At 57.9% G+C, this 27115-nt stretch overlaps 1 protein-coding gene across 1 annotated transcript; it reads left to right on the top strand.

Moving 5' to 3' along the window:
• The first annotated feature begins 164 nt into the window (after positions 1–164).
• Positions 165–21654, top strand: GRM4 (glutamate metabotropic receptor 4). The gene is made up of 10 exons (XM_010213432.2): positions 165–689; positions 4820–5036; positions 10172–10307; positions 11170–11324; positions 11456–11596; positions 14465–14665; positions 15268–15404; positions 15574–16509; positions 20504–20750; positions 21597–21654. The coding sequence occupies exons 1-10, from the start codon at positions 180–182 to the stop codon at positions 21644–21646; spliced, it is 2730 nt and encodes a 909-aa protein (XP_010211734.2). The 5' UTR covers positions 165–179; the 3' UTR covers positions 21647–21654.
• The last annotated feature ends 5461 nt before the right edge of the window (positions 21655–27115 follow it).

Raw genomic sequence — 27115 nt, 5'->3', positions numbered from 1 at the left:
CGGCGCTCCGTGCGGCGATGCCTCCCCCGCGGGGACGCCGTGACCCGCCGGGCCCCGCGCGGGAGCTGCCGCCGGGCGCGGGGAGGGCTCCGTGAGCGCCCCGGGGCTCCCATGCGGGGCCGGGGCGCGCGCGGGGCCGCGGGCTTCGGGGCTGCGCTGGTGCCCGCAGCGGCGCGGCCATGAGCGGGCGGCGCGGCGCCGGGGGGCTCTCCTTCTGCCTCCTGCTCGGCGCCTGCAGCTGGGGCTGGGCGCCCGCCGCCAAGCCCAAGGGCCAGGGCTCGCCGCACATGAACTCCATCCGCCTCGACGGCGACCTCACGCTCGGGGGGCTCTTCCCGGTGCACGGCCGCGGCGCCGAGGGCAAGGCGTGCGGCGAGCTCAAGAAGGAGAAGGGCATCCACCGCCTCGAGGCGATGCTCTTCGCCCTGGACCGCATCAACAACGACCCCGAGCTGCTGCCCAACATCACGCTGGGCGCCCGCATCCTCGACACGTGCTCGCGCGACACGCACGCCCTGGAGCAGTCGCTGACCTTCGTGCAGGCGCTCATCGAGAAGGACAGCACCGAGGTGCGCTGCGCCGGCGGCGGGCCGCCCATCATCACCAAGCCCGAGCGCGTCGTCGGCGTCATCGGCGCCTCGGGCAGCTCCGTCTCCATCATGGTGGCCAACATCCTGCGGCTCTTCAAGGTACCCGCGCTCCCCTTCGCGGCGTCTCGGAGACCCTCCTTCCTCCTGCTCCTCGCTGCCCCCTCCTCTTCCTCGCCCGGCGCGCTGTGAGCGTGGAGCCGATCACGGACGGGCCTTGAGTTTTCCCGGTCCCCTCTTAGGAAGATGCTGGTGTCGCAGGCGCGAGGAGGCTGCTCAATAATTAAACCTGTATGAATTAAAGTGAACGGGAGGGACTTAAAAGCTGTTTGCCAAAATGAAAACAGCGGCGCACTCGCCTCGGAGAGGAGGAGGAGGAGGGAGGCCGGGGAATGACAGCTGGAGGCGCACAGGGGAGCTGCGCCATTCTGAGGGGTCCTTCTCTTTTTTCCTTTTTTCTTCCCCCCTTGTTGAGGTTTTCATTTTAACCCCCCTGGTTTTGCTCCATTGAACAAGTGTCCGTGAATTGTGCAGGGAGGATGTGGCCGAGCACAACCCGTTACAGACAGCAGTGAATCCCCAAGTGCACAGGGGGGCCCTGCTGTGGGCGGCTGGGCTGCTGCGTCCCAATTTATCCCTCATTTTCATGGAACAACTCTGTTTCCCTCATCACTATCAAAGCCACTCCTGATCATCCAGGAAGCAGAGGAGGGTTCAGAGCTGCCCAGGGACGGGTGGGATCCCTTCCCTGGGGAAGGAGCCATGTGGGGCATGGAGCCCTGACCCTGGGGAACAGCCCTCGCTCTGGGTCTGGAGACAACAACTTGGCTCCCGCCTTGCCCTTTTTCCAGGAGAAAAGCGGCTCTCACGCGGCCCCTCTGGCTTCTGGCCCCGGCAGCCCCATCCCTGTTCACCTCCCCTTCCCAGCCCAATGGCTCCTCCCCAGCCTGGATTTTGGTGCTCCCGCTGCACATAAATAAATAACGTGCCCTTCGTTAGCTGCCTAATTAAAGCCGTATATCAGCGGAGCGACTTGCAGATGCGGCACCCGCTGCCCGAGCCGCTTTCGTTGCGGCTCCCAAGCGAGCTGCTCCCGGGCCCTCGCAGCCGCTGCTGTAAAAGCATCCGGCCCTGCAAACGTGACCTCCTGGATGCCGGCGCTGGGAAAGCGGCATCCGCATCCCCGCGGGGCGCGGGGAAGGAGCGCGCCTTCTCCATCTGCATTTTGCTTGTGCGCTGGGGCGAGCGGCGCTCCGCGAATCGCGCTCGCTCTTGTGCACTCCAGCTCTCGCTGCTCCCGTTGCCCATTTTTCCTTGGAGCTGGCATCAGAACCAGCATCAGAACCATTCCCGGGCCTCCAGCAGCCCTGGTGGCTCCTGAGCCATCCCGGGGATGCGCCTGCTCCTTGCATGGGTTGCAGCATCCGAGTGGTCTTGGGTCCCCCCTCGTCGCAGCAGCCCTCGCGGTTCGCTGTGATGCTCCCCCTAGTTAAAAGCTCCCATGCAAGCGGCTCCATGCTCGAAATTCTAATTAAATCAATTCCATCTTGCCTGCGAGCCAGTGCTTTTGCATAAAGATAAGCGTGAAATTAATAATTGCGTGGAGAAAATTAGCTGCCGCCAGCCCCATCCCTGCGCGGGCTGCAACGGGCGCTGGAGCTCGCAGTGAGCTCCTTTCCCCGGGATGCTCCCTGTTCTGGCTGTGCTGCTATGGGACCAGGAGGGGAAGCCACTTCCACTTCGAGTGGGGTGGAAACGGGCCGTAGTTGCCACCTTGAGGATGACTTCCCCCCCAAACAAGAGCTTGGGTACAACATAAGGCAGGAGGTGGGTTTCTCCATGCTCTTGCTCTGGCCTCATGCAGGTGCCCACATCTGAGTGAGATATTGCTCCCCTTTCCCACTTCCATCTGCTTTCTTTCGAAGAACCTTGAATTCCTTGCCTGCATTTCACTTTTACAGACCTAAAAGGACTTTTGTCTTTTATGTGAGAAAATAGCTGGTGCAGCGAGTTGGGCTATTGTAGACCAGGAGATCAAAAAGACGGACAAGGGGAAAAAAGGCAGGAGACAGCTATAAAAGAGTCATTTGGGAACCGATATTTTATTCTTGCTTCTATCCTAGGCAGTGTGGGCAGGGAGAGAGAGAAAAGCTCTTTCTGTTTGTTTATTAAAATGCAGCTTCCAGTTTCTAGCCCGGAGATCCGCAGGTAATTCCTAGGCTTCATTTTTCCGATGGATTGGGAATAGCGAGGGCTGCGGCTGCGCGGGAGCGGCCACGCTGCCCAAGGCTGCTCTGAAGATCAGGGTGGGTAGAGCCGGCGGTAGAGCCAGATGTTCATCCAATGGGCAAATCCAGCTGTGCGCCCACGCGGGTGTCTCCAGATGTGCGACCCGTAAGAGCCAGGTGTGCGCTGGTAGCGGTGGGTCCATGTGCACACGCGCTGGGTGGCTCCAGATGTGCGCCACGGCGCTGGATGCAGATGTGCACGGATGTGCGCCCCAGCCACTGCCCGCGAGCCCCTTGGCCACCCGCTCTGTGTCCCCAGCTCCCTGTCACAAGGATGTGTTTAAAACTTAGCCACTTTGCAGAGAGAAAAGCATTGCCAGGACGGATGTGCCCTGGAAAGCGGGGCTCCTGCCAGGAACAAGCCGTTTTCTTCCCCCTCGTGACCTGTTTCCCAGCTCGATGGCCGCTCGGGGACCGCGCGCTTCCAGAATGTGGCACTTGGGCGATGCAGGCGTCCGGCTGCCGCCGGTGTCCCCGCGTGCTGCTCCGTGTCAGCGCTCCACGGGAAGCGCGGAGCAGCTCCCGCCCGGGCCGGGCGCTAGCGGCAGGGGGGGCTTCGCTTTTCCTCTTTTTCCACCTCGTCAAACCCCGGCGCGCGATGCCGGTGGGAACGTGCAGAGCCCAGCCCGGAGCCATGTGGCAGGCAGAGCCGTGGGGACCATTTCCATGCCCCTCCCGTGCCCTTCCTGGCATGCAGATCCCCAAATCTCCCTGCTTCCCATGTCCTCCCATGGCCTCGCTGGCCTCCCCGTGCGCTGCCTCCATCCCGAGCCCGGTGGCCCTGCTTCCCGCCGGGAAGGAGGAGCAGTGCAGAGCAGCCTCCCCGTTCCCTCCCCGGCGCGAGCGAGCGCCCCGCGCGCTGCACAGAATTCCAATCGCGGCTCCCGGCCGCACAGAGCCGACGAGCGGATCGCGGCCCCGCGGAGGGGGAGCGCAGAGCAGATTGTCACCAAGAATAATCCTATTTGCGCCGCGATGGAGGCTCCTTCCTCCTCCTCCCCTCCCGCTCCTCCTGCCTTCCCCCGGGGCGTTTTCCTTGTGCGTTTTGCAGGGAGCTTCATGAGCGGCTCCTGCTTTCCAGGGGCCTCTTAGCATTCAGGTGCTGTCGTGGGTTGGTAACACTGGTATCGCGTTTAATAGAGAGAGAGACCGGAGTGGAAGAGGGGAAAATAATAGTGAAATAAGGGCAAAACTGGCAGATGAAGCCTGGAAAGGGCCAGGGAGCCGAGCAGATGCGGACAAGGGGATATCTCTGGGTTCGAGCCGGACCTGCCCAGGGAGGTGATGCTGGGAATCCCAGCCCTTAGATGGATTTCCCGTTTGATCTCCTGGAGCTCCCCAGGGCCAGCTGGCTCTGCCAGGACCCCTGCATGGCACAGGCCCCCCTAAACTGGCTCAGGCCTCTCTTTTGGTGCTAATTAAGCTAATTGTTCAAAGCAGGAGTTGTAATTGCTGAGGCCGGCAGCACCCATGTTGATTTAAGCATCCTGCAGCATTCCAGGTGCCCTTCCCAGAGAGGCGCTGGGAGCAGGGCTGCTCCCGGGCTCTTCCTTGCCCTGTTCGCTCCGCACAGGCTCTGTGACCCTCCCTGGGTTTCATGAGCCCTTTCCATCTTTGAGATGCGCTAAGGCCCGCAGCGCGTTTTGCAGTGCTGTATAAGCGCTAAGCGTGGCGCGATGCTCCGTGCTAAATCACCCTAATCCGCTGCTCAAGGGGCAGCAGCTCTGGCTTATTTAAAAGCTTGATTTACTTCAGGTGCCTGCGGGACCTGGGCAGGGGTCCAAAAACCATGTCCTCCAGGCAGGTTTTCTTGAGTTTCTCCCCCTCTGGGCACCTTCATGCTCAGCAAACCTTTTGTGTCTTGCTTGGTGCAGTGGCCCGATGGCTTCTCTGGGTGCCGGGACCTTCTCCTGATGCCCATCCTGGCGTCCTTCTCCTCCACAGATCCCGCAGATCAGCTACGCGTCCACCGCGCCAGACTTGAGTGACAACAGCCGCTACGACTTCTTCTCGCGGGTCGTCCCCTCCGACACCTACCAGGCGCAGGCCATGGTGGACATCGTCAAGGCCCTCAAGTGGAACTACGTCTCCACGCTGGCCTCCGAGGGCAGCTACGGCGAGAGCGGCGTGGAGGCCTTCATCCAGAAATCCAGGGAGGACGGTGAGCGCCGCGCGCTCCCTGCGCGGCGGAGACGCAGCGGGGTCTCGTGCGGCTTGGCCGGGATGCTGGGGTGGGGGACACGGATGCTTGGGTACTGTGCAGGGAGCTGGGATGCACTTTGGGCTTTTCCAAGCCCCAAAATTGTGCCTGCTCCTCATTGTGGGCAGCATGACCTGGGCAAGCTCCAAGAGGGACGGCTTTTACGGGTGCTCCCGGGCTCTAAGGACGAGTCAAGCTGGCACCAGTGAGCACTTCACCCAGTCTGAGCGCAGTTATCCCCCAGGGCAGGTGCTTTGCCTGGTCTGTAGGCTTTGTCCAGGCGGAAAGGCTGCGCTCAGCAAAACTCGCGGTGAGGATTTGTGGGCAGCCAGGAAGCCTCTCGCTGCCGGGCGCATGGGAGCTTAGGAGGGATTAGCAGGGCTGGACACAGCAGGATGCGGGATGCGCCGTGACCCCGTCCCAGCCGGAGCACCACCGGGATGCAAAGGGACCCGCTGGGGTCTGCCCTCGCCCCGGCGCCTCTTTGCATCGAGGTGGCAGCTCAAGAGTGTTCAAGGCAGTTAAAACCCTGCAGCGCGCAGACGGCTGCCTATTACTGGCTTAACTGTATGTGAACGGCACATTAAGTTCTGGCAAAATCGGTGGGACACCAGCCTGTCTGGAGCTCGTCAACTGCGTTATGGCCTTATAAATGGATAAAGGGAATAAAAACTCGGAGGTGACGAGCTCTTCATCGAAGCCCTATAAATAGGAGCAGCGTTAATTCTGTCTCGCCCGGCTGCCGCGGCGCTGGGAGCCGGCTGCGCTTTTAATATGCAGAGCAGCCCATCTGGGGCTTCAGCCTGCGCCCGCTGCTCTTCGGGGTTTGCTCAGCTTGAAAGCGGAGGATTTCCACGGATTTCTCACCAAGGAGCGCGCGGTGCTGCAGCTGTGTGTGCGCACGCATGTGTGCACGCCAGGAGCGGGCGGGATGGGGATCCTGTGCATTTCGGCGTGCAAGAGGCTGCGCACGGGTGTGCAAAAGTTGCATGTTGGCAGCTGCAAAGAGGACCTGGGCACCGCGCGGCCGAGCAAGGTTGCAGTGCCGGGACGCGGCCGTGCTAGTGAAGGCCTTGCTTTTTATCGCTCGCTTAATGACTTAGCTGCGAGCCCTGCCAGGCTTTGCAGATGCTGACGGCAGCCCCATCTGGCTAGCGGGGATAACGTGATCCAGCCAACAACGAGTGAAAGGCAAAGAAACCTCTTTTGGTGGTGGCAAATTGCAGCGCAAAGGTAGCGCGCGTCGCCGTCGTCCAAGCACGCACGTGTTGATCGGGAGCCGCGGCCGTCCTGTAATTCCCGCAGCCGCGTAACCCCCCGATTAAGTGCATTAGCGATAATTTAGTTATCACAAAGCATAATTCTGCCGTAATTGCAGCCAAACGGCAGCGGTGGTCGCTCTGCTTCTCGCGCGCTGCAGCAGTCGGCTCCTTCGCCAGAGCGCCGTATATCAAACGCGCCGGGAGTGCCAGGCTCCGCGACGCAGCGCTCGTCGAGTGCCAAGTGGCTTTGCACCAGTGGGGAAGGATCAGATCCCACTTATTTATTTATTTTTTGCAGCCTGTTTGTATTTGCTTGCTTCAAACGATGGAGCTGGCCGTGCATTTCCCGTGCTCCGTGCGAGATTCCCTCCTTTGCATTGCTCCATTTTTCACGCCACACTGGAGCCTTCGGAGCTGCTTTTTATTTCCGTCGGGCAGCAACACCCGTTGCCACAGGTAGCAGCGTTTTGAGGATGCTACATCTGCAAAGGATGGATTTTGGCTGCTCTTAACGTGTTTTGCATCAAGCCTAGTCTCCGCTGGAGCATCCCGCAAGGGTGGTGGGTGTTCGCCGCGCTCCACGACGGCAGCGTGATGCCGCCCTGCGGGAAGGGGAATATCCGCAGGGAAATGCAAGACTCCTGGGCTGGGAAGCTGGGAGCAGCCTGTGCTCCCACGTGTCCAGCCATCGTCTAGCCCAGCCCCGGCTCCTGGAGGTTGGACTCGGACTAGGTCTTTGGCAGAAGATGCTCCTGGGCACGTAGAGACTGTTATTACTGATGTGAGAAATGGGGATTTTGGGTGTTCCTGGCCACTGCCACTGCGCGGGGCTGGACACACAGCACCGTCGCACCGCGCTGCAGCCTGCTGCTCCCAAATTACCCATCCCGCGCTCCAGTTTTCCATCTTTTTCTATTTTTTCCCCTCTCATCTCTTCTCCAATGCAAATTCATTAATTACTGATTTAGCCCAGCAACGCAGGCGGCTGGAAAGCAGCCGAAAACTGCTCGAATTCGTAACATCTGGGGCGCTCTCCAAGCATCGCAGAGCAGCGGCTGGGGCTGTAGCAGGGACGAGGCGGATGCCAGCGGTGTCCACAGGAGCCCCCGCGTTGCTCATCCTTCCTCTTCCCCAAATTGCAAAGCCCTCCCCAATGCTCCCCACGGCTGCGGGGCTGGGGGGGATGTCTCGGGCCCCGCTCCGCAAGGGCTCGTCCCTTCCCTGGTGACTTCTCCCCCAGCGCGTCCCTTGCGGGAGGCTTTGAAGTGCCGGAGCGACGGCGTCGCGCCAATTAATGCTCAGGGATTTAATTTGCGCGGCCTCGTTGGGGACGGGGAGGCCGAGCAGGGCGGATGCGCGCGGGCTGCGGACGGGCGCCGCAGCCAAAGCCCATTAGCTGCCTGCAATCAAGAGGGCACTTGAGCAGCTCTCCGGAGCTGCCCTCCCGCCGAGCCCCTAATGGGGCAGATTAAACCCTGACCCGTGTTTGACAACGCGCGTTAACCCCCTCTTAATGAGGCCGGTGCTCTTAATGAGGCTCCAGGGAGGTGCCGGTGGGTGCAGGGAAGCGCCCGGGGCTCCTGCGTCTTGTTGGCAACCCTCTCTCCTGCTGCGCTGGGAGAAGGTTTTGGCTTGGGAACAAACGCATCCCCACTGGGCCGGGTTTGCCGGCGGGAGCTTCGCTGCCTCCACAGCATGAGGGAGGCTCGGGACCGGCTCCATGCAGGGCACGGAGGCTGGTCCTCGCTGCAAGCAATCCGCATCCAGCATCGTGGCAAACTTGGGGCCTGCCCGAGCACCCCCAAATCGCAGCTGAGCCTGTGGGCTGCCTCTCCAGCAGGATGGGGGTGGTTTTCCTGGGCCCGGGAGCTTTTCCCATCTCCTTTCCAGGGGCTGGGAGAGGTGGCACGCAAGGGAGAGTGGCCGCCCCCGTTCCACCTCCTCACTTTGATTTCTTGCTTTCCAGAAGCATTTTGACTAAATGGGTTTTGTGCAGAGATATTAGGAACAGCGCCGGGCACCATCCTCCTCTCCCGCGCCGCGGGGCCATGAATAATGCGGGCGCTAAAAGCCTTGGTGGCTCGAGGCACACGGCGAGGGAGGATTCGCCTCCTTTATCCATGCGTCTCGAGGTCGAGTTGCCTTTGCCATCTGCAAGAGCCCGGGATCGCTTCCCTATCCGCAGCCCTTTTGGCCGTGCTGGAAAATCTTCCGTGTTTAAGCCCGGATTTCGTGCCCTGCCGCCCACTGGTCTCGTTGCCTCTGATCTTTCCTGTGCCCTCCCAGCCTTCTCAGACATCTTTGCCTTTAATCTTGTCCGGGGATTTGGTGAACTGGCCCATGACCTCTTTTTCCAGAACGTTAATTAAGAAGTTAAAGCTCTTAAGAGGTGTTAGAGCCCTCGCACGTGGCTGATCGAGGGCGGCCTTGAGGTGCCCTTAGGGCAGCAGAGCCTGGGAGGAGCTCAGCAAGCCCCGAGCTGCCTTCGAGCTTTGGTTTGGAGCAGAGAGCGCCCCAATACGACGTGTTCCCGTGTGCTGGGAGCGGGTTGCGTCCTCAGTTTGCACCCGCGCGCTTGCAACGGCGCCTGCATCCTCAGCCCTGCAAGCCCTCACCTTCTCCCAGGAGCTCCTGGAGCCTCTTCCCATTGTGTGGATGAACCTCCAACCCCGGGACCCCCATGTGCCTCCAGCCGCCACATTAATGAGCTCTTCATTACACACTAATTGTCCGTATCCCTTTTTTTTTTTGTTACCTGTTATTTTGACTTAATGGAGCTACCGAATAACTTGGCGGTTTCCAAATGGCCATCGATTTAGTCTCCATCCTTATTTATTTACAGGGCGTCTGCTCGGCCGCCTCCCATCCGGGTCTCGCTGCCTTTCTTGCAACACTCGCAGTATTTCTCCACCACCCGCTCCTGCAGCGGCCTCGTTGTGCGCCCGGGCGCACGTGCGCAGCCAGGGGCTGGGGAAGGCTCCCGTGTTTGCAAACTGCGTTGCTTTTGCTCCTGTTATTGCCATGGAAACTGTCATTAAGCCGCGAGGGCGCCGGAGCTGGCGCTGGCCCCGCGGCTCCGTGGTGGCCGAGGGGGCGAGCGGCGCCGCGGGACGGGCCCCCGTGCTCCGTCCTGGAGCCCTGTTCATCCGACTCCCTCCTCTCCATCCATCTGGCTCCCCATATGGGAAAAGAGCCTCAAATTGGCCCAGTTTCTTCCTGCGGAGGATGGGGGGAAGGACCTCTCCAGCCTGGCCCTGCAGGGGATGCTCCTGCCGGCTGCCGCCGCCGCGATCGGCGCCGGCCCCGCGCGCTCTTGGCCGCTGCCCTCTCTGCTCGTGCCCATCCCGGCCTCGTCCCACTCCGGGGCCGCGATCCGGGAGCTGCTGCTAATTATCCTGACCTTTCTGTAAGCAGGGATCGTTGGCAGCAGCCGAGGACCATCCGTCGTGTCATTTACTATGCAAATGGGGAGCACCCCTGCCCGCCAGGAGCTCTTGCGGTGTTTAATTTTCTGCCCTTTTTCCAGCTCTTTTAGCTGTTGTGTTTATTTTTCTTATTGGCGCCTGCACAAACGCTGTAGTGAGAAGCGCTGCGAGCGGCGCTGCCTTTCCAGGGCTGGGGACACTGGGCACCCTGCAGTCCCTGCCCCATCCTTAATTCTAATTAGCCCCTTCTGCAAGTGGTGACCGGCCAGCACCGTTTAGATGTGTCCGTGGCCGAACAGAGGTGCCGATCCGGCCCGTGCGCCCGGGAAGGCCGGTGTTCACCCGCCGATGTCGCGGGCGCCGGGGACACGGGACGTCCCCGGGGCGGCTCAGGGCTCTCTTCCCGCAGGAGGGGTCTGCGTGGCCCAGTCCGTGAAGATCCCGCGGGAGCCCAAGGCGGGAGAGTTCGACAAGATCATCCGCCGCCTCCTGGAGACCTCCCACGCCCGGGCCATCATCATCTTCGCCAACGAAGACGACATCAGGTGCGGAGGAGCGGCGGGGACGGGGGGACGCGGCGCGGGGCGCCGGGGCGGCCGCGGCGGAGCGGTGCCTCGCGGCTCCCCTTGTTTACGGCGTGGGATGATTCACATGGAATTACCCCTGATTTCCTAAGTAGCTAATTTATTAATCAGCAAACATTATGTAAATGTGGGTAAACTGTGATTTTAAATCAGTTTACATCAGATGTGCCAGCACTGCCAGTGTCTTTATTCCCTTTCCTTAATAGAAATGTCTGCAGAGCTGACATTTGTGCAGGCGCGCACACAGGAACGGCGGGTTTGCCTTGTTCTGTAAATGGCAGGACCAAGAACTGGGAAACATTTAGAAACATTTTCCTGTCCGTATGCAAATGCATCCCATTCCTGGTTATTTCCATGCACCTCCCTGGCACTGGGATTCAGCCCTCTGCTCCACTGGGAGCATTTTCCCAATTCTGCATCTCGAACACTATCCATGTCATTGGCTGTATGTGTCAGGACAAGTCACAAGCCTGTCCCCGTGCTGCAAAGTGGCACCAGTGCAGCCCGGTTTAGCCCTTTCCCAGCCCGGGTTGGGATGTGTGGCCCTCTCCGTTGGTTTGCCACCACGACGGGCACCGCGAGCTCCCGTGCGCTCCTGCACCCTCCAGTGCTGCCGCTTCTCTGCTGCGGCCCAACCTGTTTTTTTTTTTTTCTCCTAATGTTGGGTAATTAAGGGGGAAATTCAATTAGCAATGAGCACATATGCAAATAGGGCCGGGGAAGCCGCGCGGGTGCTGGAGCGACGAGCACCTCCTTGGGCAGCGGCTCTTCTGAGCCGAATCCCGAGGGATTCGCGGCACCTATCCCGCTGCTCTGCCCGCAGGAGGGTGCTGGAGGCGGCCAAGAGGGCCAACCAGACGGGCCACTTCATCTGGATGGGCTCGGACAGCTGGGGCTCCAAAATCTCCCCCGTGCTGCACCTGGAGGAGGTGGCCGAGGGCTCCGTCACCATCCTGCCCAAGAGGGTCTCTGTCAGAGGTAGGGGGACCGCGGGCTCGGGTCTCCTCCAGCTCCATCCCTCCTCTTCCCTGTTGATTTCTGGGCTCCGTTTTGCTTCCCTTTGCACCGTCCCAAAGATTCCCGCCCTCCATCTGCTCTTTTCCGGACAGGCTTCGACCGCTACTTCTCCAGCCGGACGCTGGACAACAACCGCCGCAACATCTGGTTCGCCGAGTTCTGGGAGGAGAACTTCCACTGCAAGCTGAGCCGCCACGCGCTCAAGAAGGGCAGCAGCATCAAGAAGTGCACGAGTAAGGGCCGCCGTGAGGCCACGGGGATGGGCGCCCGATGGCAGGGAGCCCGGGGAAGGCGCTGGGAATGTTTTGCTTGCTGTGCCTTATGGCCTTATCAGTCAGGTGGGACCGTGGCTTGGACATCAAAAGCGGTCCAGGTTTTGGGCTGAGCCAAGGGCACAGGGATGCTCTGGAGCAGGGATGAGCGCCCTGGAGCGGCTTTGCCTGAGTTTTGCCGCAAGCCGCGCGGCTCCAGGCAGGAGTGGGGCGGCCTTGGGCGCCCGTCACCCTCCTTAAGCGACTCTGGGCATTTTTAGCCCCTCGCGGCTAAAAGAGGCTTGTCGGGATTAATGCAGTAAACAAAGCAAATAGGGAATCTGTCTTGCTGACAGCACGGCTGCCGAGGTGATGGGTGGAGGCTCAAGGAGGTGACATGTTTACTGAGAGATTGCGGAGATTTACGGTGTGCCAGGCACCGGCTGGAGACAGAGAGCGGCGCGGTGGCTCCCGGGCTGTGACGTGGTGGGACTCGGGGACGGCCGCGTGTCCCCGCGGCAGCGTCACCCTGGTCCTGCTCTTGGCATGGGTGTCAGCACCCATGGGTGTCGCATCTGGCAGTTGTCAGGCCTTGTTGTACCCGTGCTGGGGCTCCTGATGATCCAGCATCCTGGTTTTTCCCCCCTTCCACAGCTGAAGACTGGCAGGATGCGTGAGTGGGTCCTGCGAACTGCTGATCTCTTCATCTTCGTAGTAATGTAGCGTTTAAGTGAGCAATATTTCAGGGCTGGGGCATTAGGGGAGGCAGCTGAAAGCGTGACGTGGCAAATGTCCTCGGAACTGTCTTTAAATTATCTGTATTTGTCAACGAATAAATTATCTCCCGAACATTTGCTCGCAGATAAGCAGCGAGGAGAAATAGTGCGCGGCTGGAAGGAAGCGAGCGCCCGGCAGCGCCACGCGCTCCTGCTCCATGTTCCTGGGAGCTGAACTCATCCCACATCGAACTTCAGCTCTGGGGAGAGCCCCAAGCACCCGGATTGGGGCCGTGATGGGAAAACCAGGCCTTGCCGGCCTGGAAATGGGAGCTGGGAGGAGGAGGAGGCTGTTCTCCTTCATCCTCCCCCTTCCCTTTCTGCTTCGTTAATAATTTGCCCACGTGCCGATGCAGACGGGGACGTGCTGGGCGCCAGAGCCGCCTGGTTTTGCAGGGACAAGGGCAGGGGATGGGGCGCACCGGGTGTCCTCCCCCAAGCCCGGGGGGATCTCATTGCATTTCCCTTCTCCAGCCATGATCCCCATGTCCTTTTTCCTCTCTGGTTCGTTGCTCTCCGGCTCTTGCAGCCGAGATGGGGCTCCACGGCACAGGATTTGCACCGTCCGTGTCTTGCTCGAGCCCGGCACCCCTCTCCGCGTTGCTTTGCTTGTGCAACTTGCCATCCCGTCCGGTGCTTCCAGGTTTTCCGGAGGGGAAGGCAGCAGCCACCCCCTCGGCTCTGGGTGCTGTGAGCGGCTCTGATTAACTCCCGCCGAAAGCCGATGCTGGCGATGTGATTGGAATTGATGCTAATCCCTCCTCATCCGCCGCTGGAGGAGATAGCTGCGTCCCCACGCTGAGGGGGGCCTGGGAAGGCTCGTCACGTACTTGAAAATTAATTACCAGCCCAGTCAAATGATGCACGACCCTGCTATTATAATCAGCGGGGTTACATCCTGTTGGCGGCCCTAATCTAGTGAGGGTTTTGGCGAGATTTGTTGTCTCCGTGGCTGGAATGTGCCACCACCAGCCTCGGCTTTCCACTCCACACTGCCCCTTCTCTGGGCCAGCTCCATCCCCTCCTGGAAAAAGCAGCTCAGTCCTGGTGAAGGGTGCTGGATCAGCAGCCCTGGGGCCTCTGGCTTGTGCCAGGTGCCAGAGCTGCCACTGGTCACAGTGAAGGAGTGGGACTTTTGGGGGGAAAATGCAGTTTTTGCATCCCAACACCCTGCCAGGGCTCCAGAGCCGAGCTGGACCGTTCCCACGGGCCCGATTCCAGCGTGGAGGCTCTTCCAGCCCCTCACTTTAATGGGGAATCATCCTGACAAGATAGAGAGGCTCGTCTGCAGCGTGGGAGACAAGCGCGCGGAAAGGGCCCGGGTTGAGGGGGAAGATTAATAGCCCTTGTCCGTAACAGGGAAGAACGGATAACTTGACGGCTTTCGCATGAGTAATCGCCACGCGCTCCAAAAGCATTTTTATAACTTTGAAGGATGGGCTATAAATTTACCCCTTTGATATCATCTTAGCTTGTTGGCCAGTTTGCTATCAATGTGCTTTGGCGTGTGGGCACCGGACACGCGTGGCTGGCCGGCCCGTGCGGGGACCGCTGGGGACACGGGGATACCCGCTGTCCCGCCTGGCTCCCGGGCGGTGACGTGCGGTGGCTGTGACGCTCTGTCACAGCGGCGTCCCATGGGAGATGCTTTCTTTGCGGTAATTAACAGCAAGCTACATTAATCGATGTCTTCTGCTAAATGATTAACATGTTGCCATGCCCGTTCCGAGCAGCTGTGACAGGAGACGCAGGCGGCTGTCGCTGGCAATCGGCAGCTCCCGGTGGGATCCAGGAGGATGGGGGTGGCCAGAGGCTGCAGGGGCTCTGGACTCGGCGTGGTGGGAGGAAGGGCAGGAGAGCAGAGAGGGAGGAAGGGAGATTTAGGGATGTGATGGAGGACATGCAGCGGGTGATGGATGTCACCTGGATGGTCCCTTGGCACTGCTAATAGATGTCACCTGGATGGTCCCCTGGCATTGCTAATAGAGACCGATGCATTGGGAGCTGCAGCGCTGCGTGCGCTGGCAGCCGAAACGGCCCCACGATCGCGGTGCTGCCCGCGGTGTCGTTGCAGACCGCGAGCGCATCGGCCAGGACTCCTCGTACGAGCAGGAGGGCAAGGTGCAGTTCGTCATCGACGCCGTCTACGCCATGGGCCACGCGCTGCACAACATGCACAAGAGCCTGTGTCCCGGCAAGGTCGGGCTCTGCTCCAGGATGGACCCGGTGGACGGGGTGGAGCTGCTCAAATACATCCGCAGCGTCAACTTCTCAGGTCTGTCCCTCCCCTGGCGCCGCGGCGCGTCCCGTTGCGAAGGGCTGAGGCACCTGGTGTGTTTAGGAGCAGGGGACAGATGAGGACATCTGTGCTCCGCACTCTCTCCCTGATGGTTCTTCCCAGGCCGTGTCCTTGTCTGTCTCCAGATCTCTCCTGGAAACTCATCTTTTCCTCTGCTCTATCTCTTTAATAAACATTTTCTGTCTTGTCCACCTTATTACTTCTATTTATCTCTTCTCTGCGATCTCCTCCGCGATGTCTTTCTTATTTATTTTCCCCTCTTGCTTGATTTTTGTCTCTCCTCTCCTTTTATTGGTGTTTATCTGCGTGGTTCACTTGATTTAACGCTCAAGCTGCTTTTCCCCCTTCTTGGAAACCAGCGGCAAAATGGCGGGTGCTGCTGTGTACGCGGCACCGGGATGGAGGGATGTGCCAATGTCCTTCCAAATCGGCTCTCGGGGCGAGAGAGGTGCCCGGGCAAGGCAGGAGGGCGCCGCGCGGATGAGCCCATCGGTCGGGCCGGGCTCCTCGTGGCTTCGCGTTGGGTGTCGCGAAGGTTTCTGGGGTTTCTCCTGGCGCTGAGCCCCGCTGTCCCGCAGGCATCGCGGGGACGCCGGTGACGTTCAACGAGAACGGCGACGCGCCCGGGCGCTACGATATCTACCAGTACCAGATCAGGAACGCCACGGCCGAGTACAAGGTCATCGGGCAATGGACCGACCACCTGCACCTCAAGGTGAGGCATGGGAACACCCCGCGGCTCCTCCGGCACCCCTGGGTTCGGATGAGCCCACGTCCCACGGGTGGCAGCTCTTGCTCCCGGCTGCTCCACACAACTTGGCGGCTCCGAAGAGGGCCGGGGAGGTGGAGAGGGCCACGGATGCTCACGGTGTCTCCTCCCGCAGCTCGAGAGCATGCGGTGGCCGGGCGGCGGGCGCCAGCTCCCCAGCTCCATCTGCAGCCTGCCCTGCAAGCCGGGCGAGAGGAAGAAGCTGGTGAAGGGCATTCCCTGCTGCTGGCACTGCGAGCGCTGCGACGGCTACCAGTACCAGCTGGACGAGTTCCACTGCAAGCGCTGCCACTTCAACGAGCGGCCCAACGAGAACCACACCAGCTGCACGCCCATCCCCATCATCAAGCTGGAGTGGAGCTCGCCCTGGGCCGTGGTGCCCGTCTTCATCGCCATCGTGGGCATCATAGCCACGCTCTTCGTGGTGGTCACCTTCGTGCGCTACAACGATACGCCCATCGTCAAGGCCTCGGGGCGGGAGCTCAGCTATGTGCTGCTGACGGGCATCTTCCTCTGCTATGCCACCACCTTCCTCATGATTGCTGAGCCCGACCTGAGCACGTGCTCCTTGCGACGCATCTTCCTGGGGCTCGGCATGAGCATCAGCTACGCCGCGCTGCTCACCAAGACCAACCGCATCTACCGCATCTTCGAGCAGGGCAAGAAGTCCGTGAGCGCCCCGCGCTTCATCAGCCCGGCCTCCCAGCTGGTCATCACCTTCAGCCTCATCTCGCTGCAGCTCGTTGGCGTCTGCATCTGGTTTATCGTGGACCCGTCCCACTCTGTCATTGATTACGAGGACCAGCGGACTACAAACCCCCACTTTGCCCGGGGCATCCTCAAATGTGACATTTCAGACCTCTCCCTTATCTGTTTGCTTGGGTACAGCATGCTTCTCATGGTCACCTGCACTGTGTATGCGATTAAGACCCGTGGGGTCCCAGAGACCTTTAACGAAGCCAAACCCATTGGGTTCACCATGTACACTACTTGCATTGTGTGGTTAGCTTTCATCCCTATATTTTTCGGGACGTCACAGTCGGCGGAAAAGGTAAGGGAGGAAGGGAGAAGTTGGGCTGGTGGCCTTGTGTGCTGGAGGATGAGGGGCTCAGATGTCCCAAGCAAGGAGAGATGCTTCTCCATGCTCCTCCTGGCTTGGAGATCATGGTGGAAGGGTGGGTTTCCAAAGGTCTTGCTCCACAGGGAACCAACATTCACCGCCTGTGACCTTGCACTGCTGCTTTCTCCTTTCCATTCCCTTGCGTTCTTCCCCACTTCTTCCCTGTCTATCTTTTAATTTCTTTTCTCTATATTTTTTCCTCATTTCCTCTTCCCTGTTCTCCTGCTGCCCTTCTCCAAAGGGCTGGTCGCTGCCGCTCCCAGTGTGGGCTGGGGGAGGACGTGTCCCCTGGGCATTCAGAGAGCAAGTGGCCAAGTCTGGCCCCTGGTGTCACTTTGGTGTGGAGGAAAGGGCTTTTGGGGCACTCTGCAGGGAGGAGGGATCCCGAGTGTGCCCAGCGGCTCCTTTCCCCTGGACTAAATTGATGACAGAGGTTGTAGGGATGGAGATGCTCCCCAATTTCCCATCTGGAAACAGCTGGGAACAAGGGAGAAAGGGGAGGACTGGGGCACTGTCCTTGCCTTGCTGGGACACCATGCAGCGTGTGCCTTCCCGCTCCATTACCCTTTTGCTGCAATTTTAATGAACACCTGAGTGTTGGGAAAGGTGACAGTCATGAGCAATGGTCCCCTGGCTGTGGTGGGGACCCGGTCTCGACATGACTTCCAGCGTGCGCTGGTGACAAGGAGTGGGGCAGCTCTGCGCAGCGAAGCCGCCCGTGTCCGTCACCATCCCCATCCATCGGCTGCTGGATCTTGGTGCTCAGCGCAGAGCGGGACCGGTGTGGGCTCCCTGGGAGCGACGCCAGCCCAGAGGGAGCTTTGTGCTCTAGTGAGAAGCTTTGCGTTCTGCTGCGAGCGAGCAGGAACAAAGAAGGGGTTCGAAATAAAGACAAATCTCACGAACGAGACCCAAATCCCCTTTGCCTGGCTGCCAAAGCGGGAATTGCGCTGTTATTAAACGCAAAGAGCTCGCGCCTGCCAGCGCAGGGCTGCCCGTGACCAGGTGCTCTTCCTCGGGAATCCCTGGCACCGCATCCCAGGCCGGCTGCCACCTGGATTCCCTGGCACATCCACTGCACTGGAGTGACTTCCCACGAATTTTTGTCCTTGATGCTGAACCATGGATTTGGGAAACCTCTAATGCAAGAGGGGAGGTACTGACTCCCCAGGAAGGATCAGGAGATCTGCTGTAGACACCAGAGAAGGTTTGTGTCCCCCTGGGATGCTCAGAGCGTCAAACCAAGGTCTCTAGTGGCAGCTTGAACCTTGGCTCGAGCAAAGACGAGCTACCAAGCAGCTCGGCTCGGTCTGGATGCGTGAAGGAGAATTAGAGAAAATAAATGGAGCCTTTCGCAGCATTTCCATTTTGATGAGATGGCAGGGGAGATACTAACAAGAAAGCAGGTTTTTTAAGAAATTATTGCAAAACAAAAGCTCCCTTAAAGCTGCCTTAATGTGCTCGGCATACTGTGGGTAATAAAGATGGAAATGATAATGATTGTAGATTATGCGCAAGGTTGCTCACCTCTTCACTGCAGCTTGTCATGGGATAATTTAGGGCTGCCGAAAGCCGGCTGTCAAGTAGCGATTCGACAATAGGCTGCACCTCACTTCGGGGGCTTGTAATGTGCAGGGCTGCTCTGTTATTAGGCTGCTAACAAGCTGATTAGAGGCAGGAAAAGTGATGTTCCCAACTCCCTTTGGACACGGAGCTCTTCTCGTGGAGGCTGCCGCTGCCGCGGCATCCGCCGAGCCATTGCAGGAGGATTCTGCTGTGTATCTGCCCTGGGAATTTCGCCCGTACATCCAAGTGGGAAAGGCCGGGTGTCTGCCAGGTGCTCCTTGTCCCATGGAGCGCATTGGGAATTTTGCTCGCTCCCTGCATTGCTGCGGCTTGTTTGCGGCCAGACCCAGCGAGGCTGATGGATGAGGCCTCTGAAGGAGTCGGATAAAAATCTCCATTTTTCTTTGATTTGCCTTTACGTCGTGCCTACAGCTTTGCATGGAGGTGGCATATTATTATAACAAGTCCCCCAAGCCCTTTCTCAAAAGAACCTCTTATCCCCGCCGATCCCTGAGGATTACAGGAATAACAGCAAGAGAGGATCTAAAGAAAGAGACAATTTCCTGCACCGATAAGGCAGCAGCTCGACGCTGGTGCCGGTGTCTGTCTCCCTGTTTATCGCATTTGCACATGGAGAAGGGAAGGGGGGGATGGACAGGGAGGAGAGGAAGGAGCAGCCAGCAGCTTCTTTTGCAGGATTCGGAAGGGCCCGGACTCGAACAGGCTGCAGCCCTTGATCCAGTGCATGATGCAGCAGCTGCTGTTGACCTGGGGCTGTCACTTCTTTGTCACTTCTTTGTCCCTGCTTGTGCCTCAGGTGCCCCTATGGGAAGCTGAAGTGTCATTAGCAGAGGAGCAAACAGGGTCTGGGATTGGAAACTGGCCATGGGAGCAGGAATTGGCACAACTGGGCTTATTTTTTTTGATGTGGCCAAGGGTTAACTGTGGAGCCCTTTGAGCACTTGATGTTTCAGCTCCAGGCTAAAAATATTTCTCTTTTTGCTGAAACGGGGCCTCGCAAAGCTCTCGAGGCTGATGGAGGCAGTCTAATGTGGCCTGAACAGAGGTGGCTGGGGAGGAGCACGTACCTGGGTTTGGAAAGTTGCAGCCATAAAGAAGGGAGGAAAGAGGAGATCTTCCGGCATGGAGAAATGTTTTGTCTGTTTTTGATGAAACACATTTGTTTTTCTCTAAAATCTGCCTAATTGCTCCAACTGCCCTGCAGAGAGCAGATGAACGGAGCGAGGCTGCGAGCCCCCTTACCAGGCTGGGGATGCTCACGTTGCCCGAGCCCAAGGTGACTTTTCCCACCTGTTGTCATTCCTGGGATGGAGAGTCACCTTCCCATGCTTTCTTGTGGAGCATCCACGCATCTGCGCTCGGCTTTTGCTCTTGGTCACCTCTTTGCTCTTTTGACAGCAGAAAAAGAGGTCCCCAACTTCAGCTCCATCCGGAACAAGGTGGCAGTTGCCAGCCGCTGCCCTTCTTGCTTTTTTGGGGACCCTCAGCTGGGTCCCTTGCTCAGCGCCTGTGCGTGAAAAAGCTGCAGGAGGAGCCCGACGTGCCATGCTGTGGCTGAGCCATTGGATCAAGTTGAGAAACTGCCTTAAGCCTCTTCCTAAAACCTTGTTAGCAACGTGCAGAACAGTCCCTGCATCAGAGCACAGCTGGGAAAATCCCAGGGCATGCACCGGCTCCGCCAGGAAAGGCCCAAAGTGTGGGCGGAGGATGGAGCAGGCGGTGGGAAGCGGAGACCTGGGCACAGAGGGGGCCCAGGGAGCCGATGCCGGCGGAGGAGCCAGCCCGGAGAGTGGGAAGGGGTGGAGAGAGGGGTCTCTTCACCTCCCCTGGCCACCTGATTGAGATGCCCCCGGCTTGCGAGGAGCCTGCCAAACGCTCTCCATAGAAAAATGGATTATTCTACAGTCAGATTAATGGGCTTTCACTTTGCAAAACATCTGTCACCGTTAGTCCTGGACAGCGAGCGTGAAATTAGTTTTGACTGCAGAAAGGCAGTGTCGGTGCGTAATATGTGACTTACATGACAACGGCGCAGGGAGCCAGCTGGGGAATGGGAATCACCTGGTGGCGGGAGCTGAGGGAGCGCTGGGTGCGCGGGCGCGTGTTTCCCTGCCGTGCCCATCACCGTGGCATCCAGGCTCCCTGTCAGCGCATGGGGGTGCTGCGTGAGGAGATTGGGAGTGCAAAGAGGGTGTCGGGGACCCCATCACTGTCTCTGCTGGTGCTTTTAAGCTGCTGTGCTGGCAGGTCACCGCGAGAGCCTTGGGGACGGGTGGCAGTGGTGGCCGGGGCCCCTGCCGGGCCACGCGGGGCTGAGCTCGTGGCTCGTGTCTTGCAGATGTACATCCAGACCACGACGCTCACCATCTCGGTGAGTCTGAGTGCCTCGGTGTCCCTGGGCATGCTCTACATGCCCAAGGTGTACATCATCCTCTTCCACCCGGAGCAGAACGTCCCCAAGCGCAAGCGGAGCCTCAAGGCGGTGGTGACGGCGGCCACCATGTCCAACAAGTTCTCTCAGAAGGGAGGGTTCCGCCCCAACGGAGAAGCCAAATCGGAGCTGTGTGAAAATCTGGAAACGCAAGGTAATGGCGCAGCGGGGGGAACCGGAGGCTGGAGCTAAGGCTGAGCGTTGACATCCCTGGGATGAAGCCACCACCTCCCATGGGAAGCGAGGCCATGTGGGCAGGCCTGGAGGCTGGGAAAGCCAGGAATGGCACATACATTCTTGCTTCGCTTCTGGGTTTCCAAAAGTAGAGCCTTGCAGGAGGAGGGAATGGCTGGAGCCAGCGCTGCTGGAGTGCTTGGAGAAGGGAAATTCCGCCCTGGCTCCAGCACAGAAAACCCTGCACAAACACAGACGTTCCCTTTGTGCCACCAACACGGCTGGTTCTCAGCACCGGAGTCCATGTGTCACCTGGGGACAGGGGCTGCTCGCAGGATTAGAGCCATGGGCAGGGGAGGCGGCGGTGTTGTCACTGCAGGGGACAGGGCCCGTTTGTCACCCTGTCGCTGGCAGGTAGCGCATCTTTAAATACCCAACAGAATAAATAAATTGTAGGGCTTTGATATGAGCAGATTGGCTATGAAAACACCGTGGCTAACAAATCGTGCTGTCAGCTCTAATTCCTTATGGCCCGTCTAATTGCTAGCCGGGAAAAGCAGGCGGAAATCTCCAACGTGGCTCATCTGGCAGGGAGGCAGCGGGATGCAGCGGGGGCTGCGGGTCCCTCCAGGCTGCTGTACGGGTCCATGCAGCGTGGGGACATCTCCCAGGGCCCCGAGCCCGGCCAAAGCACTGCGAGGTGGCCCCAGGTTTGCACAGGTGACCCTGGCCCAGGTTCACATCCCGTCCCCGCAGCGAGATGGGGATGGACAGGCGGGATAGGAGCTGGCAGAGCAGGGTGACACGTGTCCGTCTGTCCCTCCAGCGCTGGCTACCAGGCAGACGTACGTCAGCTACAGCAACCACGCGATTTAAGGGCGGCGAGCGCCTGGCGCGGGGGCGGCCGCGGTGCCGCGGGCAGGAGGAGCGGCGCGACGGCACCGCGCGGCGCGAGGGCGGCCGCACGGACGGCGGCGGCAGCGGCGGCGGTGCTCCCGGGCCGGGCCGCCGGGCAGAGCACCTGGGGAAGATGCCGGTTAACAGCAGCAAAAAATATATATAAAAAAGTAACGAAATAAAAAAGCACCGACCCACTGACCGCTGGGACCACGGAGGCCTCCCCACGGAGGGCAAGGAAGAGCGGGACAAGGGGCGGATTGTGGGGAGGAGGTGACCGACTTTGGCGTTTTGTTTCTGTATCTTGGCAAAAAAACCCCAAGACCCAACATTTTCCCTTTTCTGGAATTTGTGAGATTGTTTGTGATTGTGCAGAACCTTCTGTTTTTCTGTTTCTTTTTCTTTTTTTCCTTATCCTTTTCCATTTTCTTTCATTCCCGTCTTCCTCCACTCCCTCTTCACTCTCTCCCTTTTAACCTACCAAATTCTATATGTTGCAAAAAGGAAAAATAAAAATAAATAAAATTTAAATAAAAACAGACAACAAAATAAAGTAAAATTCAACCTAGACTGTGTTCAAAGTGCTGATTTCTATAGGTGGTTAATTAATGTATGTGATGACCATATGGATTGAATTATGTCTGCTTTATGTACTGACCAGTCAAAAAACAAAAACACACAAAAAAAGTTCAGTGCCTGGATGTTTATGAATTATTCGATGACTGTGTAGAGCATGATCATTTTTATACAAGGAGATTTCTAATAAAAGACCATGGTTTTGCACTCAGCGTTTGTTGTCCCTTGGTGCCTGTTGGGGGCTGGCTTGGGGAGGTGCCCTGGTTTGGGCCAGTTCCTCCTCATTTGTTCTTCCCCGGCATGTGCAGGTGTGAGCTGAGGCTGGGGGGAGTTGGAGCAGTGCAGAGACCCAGGTGTTTTCCATTTTCTTCCTCTTTTTTAACTCCCCTTTGCAGCTGGAACCAGTTTCACCTACCCAATATGGTTCAGCTGGGCTGGTGGGGTGATGTCTTCCCTGCCCAGAGCAGCTCTGCCTTCTCCAGGGAGAAGGATTTTGTCCTTGGGATGGTCTAGCCTGTGGGATGAGGTATGTGGCTGTTCAAAGGGGTCCTGGTCTTGCCTGTTTTGGGGAGGGCTGTGTGGTTGCCACTGTTCCTGTGCAAGGTCCTCTGAAAGGAGATGGCTCTGCTTGGTGGCTACCAAGAGAGGAGAAGATGGTCCCGACCTCTCTTTGCTCGTGGGAGCAGCTGTGACGTGGGGAAGGGGAGCTCTTCCTTGGCCGGGCAGAGCCTGGAATGGTGGCCCCAGGGGGATGTTGCTGCCGTATTCCCGCAGCTTTCTGGGGCACGTGGATGCTCTCCAGGAGTGTTGGAGCTGGCTGTGGTGTCTTAGTGTATGTCCTAGTCCTCATGGAAGAGGATGCTGGATGCTTTCCACCCCTCCAGTGTGTTTGTCCTAGCTCAAGGATCTCCGTGTGTTCCCTCTCTGCCTGCATGATGCTGCCCCAGTGATACACGTGCTCCTGTTCCTATCCGTGTGTTCCACGGGGGTCTTGGATCGGCTCCCTGCCCATTCCTGGGGGTCGGATGGGCCGCACGTGCTGGGGAGGAGAAGCCTCCGTGCTGCTTGCTCTGAGCTCCGCAGGGAGCCTCTGCTATCACTCAAAATGAGAAGGGAGAAGTGACTGTTCCCTGCCAGCGCGGAGAGGACAGAGTGGGGCTTGAAGGCAGAAATTAAAAAAGGAGGAGGAAAAAAAAAAGAGATAATGAAAAGCTTGAAACTTTGATAAGATCACGCTTGTCAAAAAAGCTTCTCTAGAGAAAGAACTGCTTTGCTCCCACTGCATCCATCACTGTCTGATCGCATGGCGAAGTGCTGCCTGGTTCAGAGGGCTTCCAGAAAACCCCAGCCGCTCTGGTGCTGTGTGTAGCTTTGAGTTACTGCTTTGCTGTTTACAAGCAGTTTCACCCCTTAAACTCCACCTGGGGCTGTTTAGAAAGGCTGATTCCACCTTAGCTGAGCATCCCTCCTGCTCCCGTTGCAGTAGGTAGGATGAGGGATGATCTGAGCCAGCCAGAGCGGTTGCACTGGGGATGACCATGCTGCTCCACGTGGGTTTTTCCAGATTATTTTAGTGGTGTCCCGGGTGGATTACAGGGCATGGTGCAGAGAGGGGCTGGATGAAGGAGATGCACAGGACCCAGGTCGGTGCTCTCTGCTGCAGAGGATGCACGGAGCAGGGCTCCTCTAGCCGCTCTTTTTTGGTAGCTCCGTGAGCTATTTCCCTCCACTTTGAGGTGCTGTCCTGGCTCTATCTTGTTCTAAAACATTTCTGCCTTCCAACTGCTTCCTGATGAACGTGGCCAGCCCTGGAGCGTGTCGTATCAGCTACGTGGTGCGTGGTATAGCAGAAAGGGGTGTGCAAGCAAAAATCACACTAAGTCCGTGCTCGGCTGCTTGACGATGCCCAGCATCCTCAAACACCGTCCCATGGTAGAGGGGACGGGGGCATCTGGGCTCCCATGGCCAGGACGGGCCAGGAAGGCGCTTCCCAAGGAGGGTGCGTTTGAGTCTTGTTTGTGCTCCGTCAGGAAGTTGTTTCTCTAAATTTCAAAGAATTTCATGTTCCTCTCTCGCATCAGGCCCTATTTAAACACAATAGCTATCTTGATTTCTCGATGGATCTGCTGGAGTGTTAAATCAAAAGAGTCCTCGTGTGGGTACTTATTTTGGTGTAAGTGTGCTTTACAGTGATTCAGTTTTATTCCTTGCAGACTTCAGCTTAAATGATATAAAGATGCTCTTAAACAGATATGCAAAATATTTGCACAAAGCCAACCTCGCTGGTCTTGAAACAGAATTTTAATCGGCCCCATTTTTATCGGCTAAAACCTACACTCGCCGGCCCCGTTCCTGTCGCTGCTAAGCAGCCTGTGCCCGTCCCAGGGCCGGGCGCATTTCGCTGGCGGATGCGATGACCTCTGAGCACGGCTGCTTAATTTTACACCGTGTTTCATAACACAGCGCTGCTTAATTCTAGACACTTATTCGATTATGAAGGCTAATTAAAATGGAGCCGTCTCTTCGCGGCGGAGATGGATGTGGAGCGATGCCGGGTGCCTGCAGAGCAGGGGCAGCCGCTGCTGGGGCATTTTTGAGGATTCGTTGCCTCTGTTGGGATTGGGATACAGCTCTGCTTAATGTTTTGGGGAGCAATCCGGCTGCTTGTGGCTGAGCAGCAGCAGAATGGAGGAGCTGCTGAACGGATGGGTGGGCATGAGCTTTTGGTGCTCTGTGTATGTACATACTCATGCATATGTATACATATAATTTTTTAAATGAGGCTCCTGTCCTGAAATCCATGCTGCTGTTTATCCGCCTTGCCTCCCTTGCAGCCTGAAAGCACTTGTGTGATTTCTCCCTTATTTTTGTGAAGGGTCATTGAGTTAAAATGGTAATAATCGCCTGAGTTCCCTGAATGGTTGGCCTGAGTGTTTTCAAGGTCTTCTGGGAGGCTGAGATGGGGCAGCAGGAACCCAGGCTTGTTGTCCCACAAGATGCCTCTCCTTGGATCTTTCCCTTGGCCTTAGCTCCCCTTGGTCTCGGTTCGCTGGTGCTCTCGCTCCTGTTTGTGGGGCCGAGCGGGTGCTTTGAGGGCACTGGTGCTGTGGGCGCTGCGGCAGGGCCTTGGCGGGCGCCAGAGGACCATGCGCTCGTCCGTGACAGCCGGCGCGGAGCGGCAGCAGCGTGGAGCCTATCATTAACTCTGCTCCGCGAGAGGCAAATTACAGACTTCAGCGACACAATTAGGCCAACTCTATAGGAAATGGAAAAACAAAATCATTTCTCTGTGAATTCTTAAAATCTCCTCCTGCCCCGCTGGCCCTCACTCCTCATTGCGGGTCTTCTCTCCCCACCGCCTTGGGGCTGGAGATCTCCTGGCAAAGCCATGGCAGATCTCTGAATCCAGAGGAAGGGGATGGGAAGAGCTGGGCTGGAGCTGAAAGGCAGCAGAGGCAGCACCGCGGCTTGTTCCCTGCTCTGAGGCAGGTCTCCACTGGGTTTCTCTTCCAAGGAATTGCCGAGCATGGCTCGGAGCAAGGTGCAGATGTGCGTTTGGAGCAGGAAGCAGCAAAGGTTGCGACAGCTGCTCTGATGGTTACACGGTGGGAGGTAGCGGGCGGGTTAAGCTAATTCCCGCACTATGGAGCGTCCTGCCAAAGAGAGCAGCTGCCAACCAGAACTTCTGTCCTGGAGCATCAGACCCTTGTAGAGTCACTGAGGATACAAACAGAGATCTCAGGCTTAGCTTTCCTGGTCTGTGGAAGAGGATGGAGCGCTGCAGTGAGCACATCCACCCTGCTGTGGAGGTGCAGAGCTGCCAGGGAAACAGCGCTGGGTGGTGATGGGTGCTCCAGAAGGAGGTGGAATCAGCCCGTGGCTGCGGATGGGCTCCGGCTCGGAGGCAGAGCGGAGCTGGACCTGCCACCTGGACGTACCCATGGCCAAGGCCTGTCCGCCTTGAATGGGGACACGTGCCATGAACGGGAGGGTCTCCCCAGTGCCAGTGTTCTCTTGCATGGTCAAGCGAGTCACTGGCAGATTGTGTTAAAATCTTACTTCAGAAGCGAAAGCTGCAATTAGCATTTAATGAAGCTTCTTGCTTTTATTTTTAGGTAACCTCCGATTCCCTGACTGTATAATTTAGTCCTCCATTGCTCGGAGATAATTAAAGTATGTCACTATAATTTGCTTTTTTTAAAAGCCTGTAATTATGTTTTTATTGAGAGTAAAATAGGGGGAGGGGGAAACAAAAACAATGTTGGGGGAGGAGCAGGTTTTGGATGGACAAGGCAGTTTTCTCCTAGCTTGAAAGCTCAGGAGCTCCTTCCAGGTTGCTGGGCACTGTCCTCCTTCAACAACAGCTTGAATAATGGCCAGGTGCAGGATTTCGAGTGGAAATGGATGAATTTCTGGTTAACTGCAGGGTAGCTCCTGTGCATGAATTTGCCCAGAATTTTTTAGAACTTTCCCAGTTCTGTCTGTGTTGCTGAAGGGAAAGGCCTGATCTGGCAGGATGCTGGGCTATGCAGCTCTTCTTTTAGGTCCTCCCTGCACAACGATGAACAAATGAGGAGGAATTAAACGTACCTCACCAGGCCTGTCCTTCAGGGGATGCTTCTTGCTGTTTTGGGCTGCAATCGCACCCATAAATGCTGCTGTTGGCTGTAGCTGCCCTGCAAACTGCTCTGAGCCGAGTGTGGCCATCACGGGAGGAGCTGCTCACCTGCAATTCACAGCCTGCAAATTGGCTGTTTGAGGAATCTTGAGTAATGAATAAATTCAAGATAATTGATTGGCTTGCAGCCAGTTCACAGCCAGACAGAGCTGAAATGAGTTAGATTGTTGGCTTTTCTATTTTTTCTTCTAAAT

The sequence above is a fragment of the Tinamus guttatus genome, unplaced genomic scaffold (assembly GCF_059628265.1).
Source record: "Tinamus guttatus ecotype Peru unplaced genomic scaffold, ASM5962826v1 Tinamus_guttatus_pri_ptg000563l, whole genome shotgun sequence".
NCBI classification, from domain to species: domain Eukaryota; kingdom Metazoa; phylum Chordata; class Aves; order Tinamiformes; family Tinamidae; genus Tinamus; species Tinamus guttatus.
The sequence above is the reverse complement of the archived record's forward strand: the minus strand, read 5'-3'. Positions and strand labels throughout refer to the sequence as shown.

Excerpts from the sequence above, each read along its gene's own strand:
- GRM4 (XM_010213432.2), top strand. The coding sequence starts at position 180 with ATGAGCGGGCGGCGCGGCGCCGGGGGGCTCTCCTTCTGCCTCCTGCTC. Across the intron at positions 11,597-14,464 it reads CAGCATCAAGAAGTGCACGA|ACCGCGAGCGCATCGGCCAG; the intron begins GTAAGGGCCGCC and ends GTGTCGTTGCAG. Across the intron at positions 16,510-20,503 it reads CGTCACAGTCGGCGGAAAAG|ATGTACATCCAGACCACGAC; the intron begins GTAAGGGAGGAA and ends CGTGTCTTGCAG.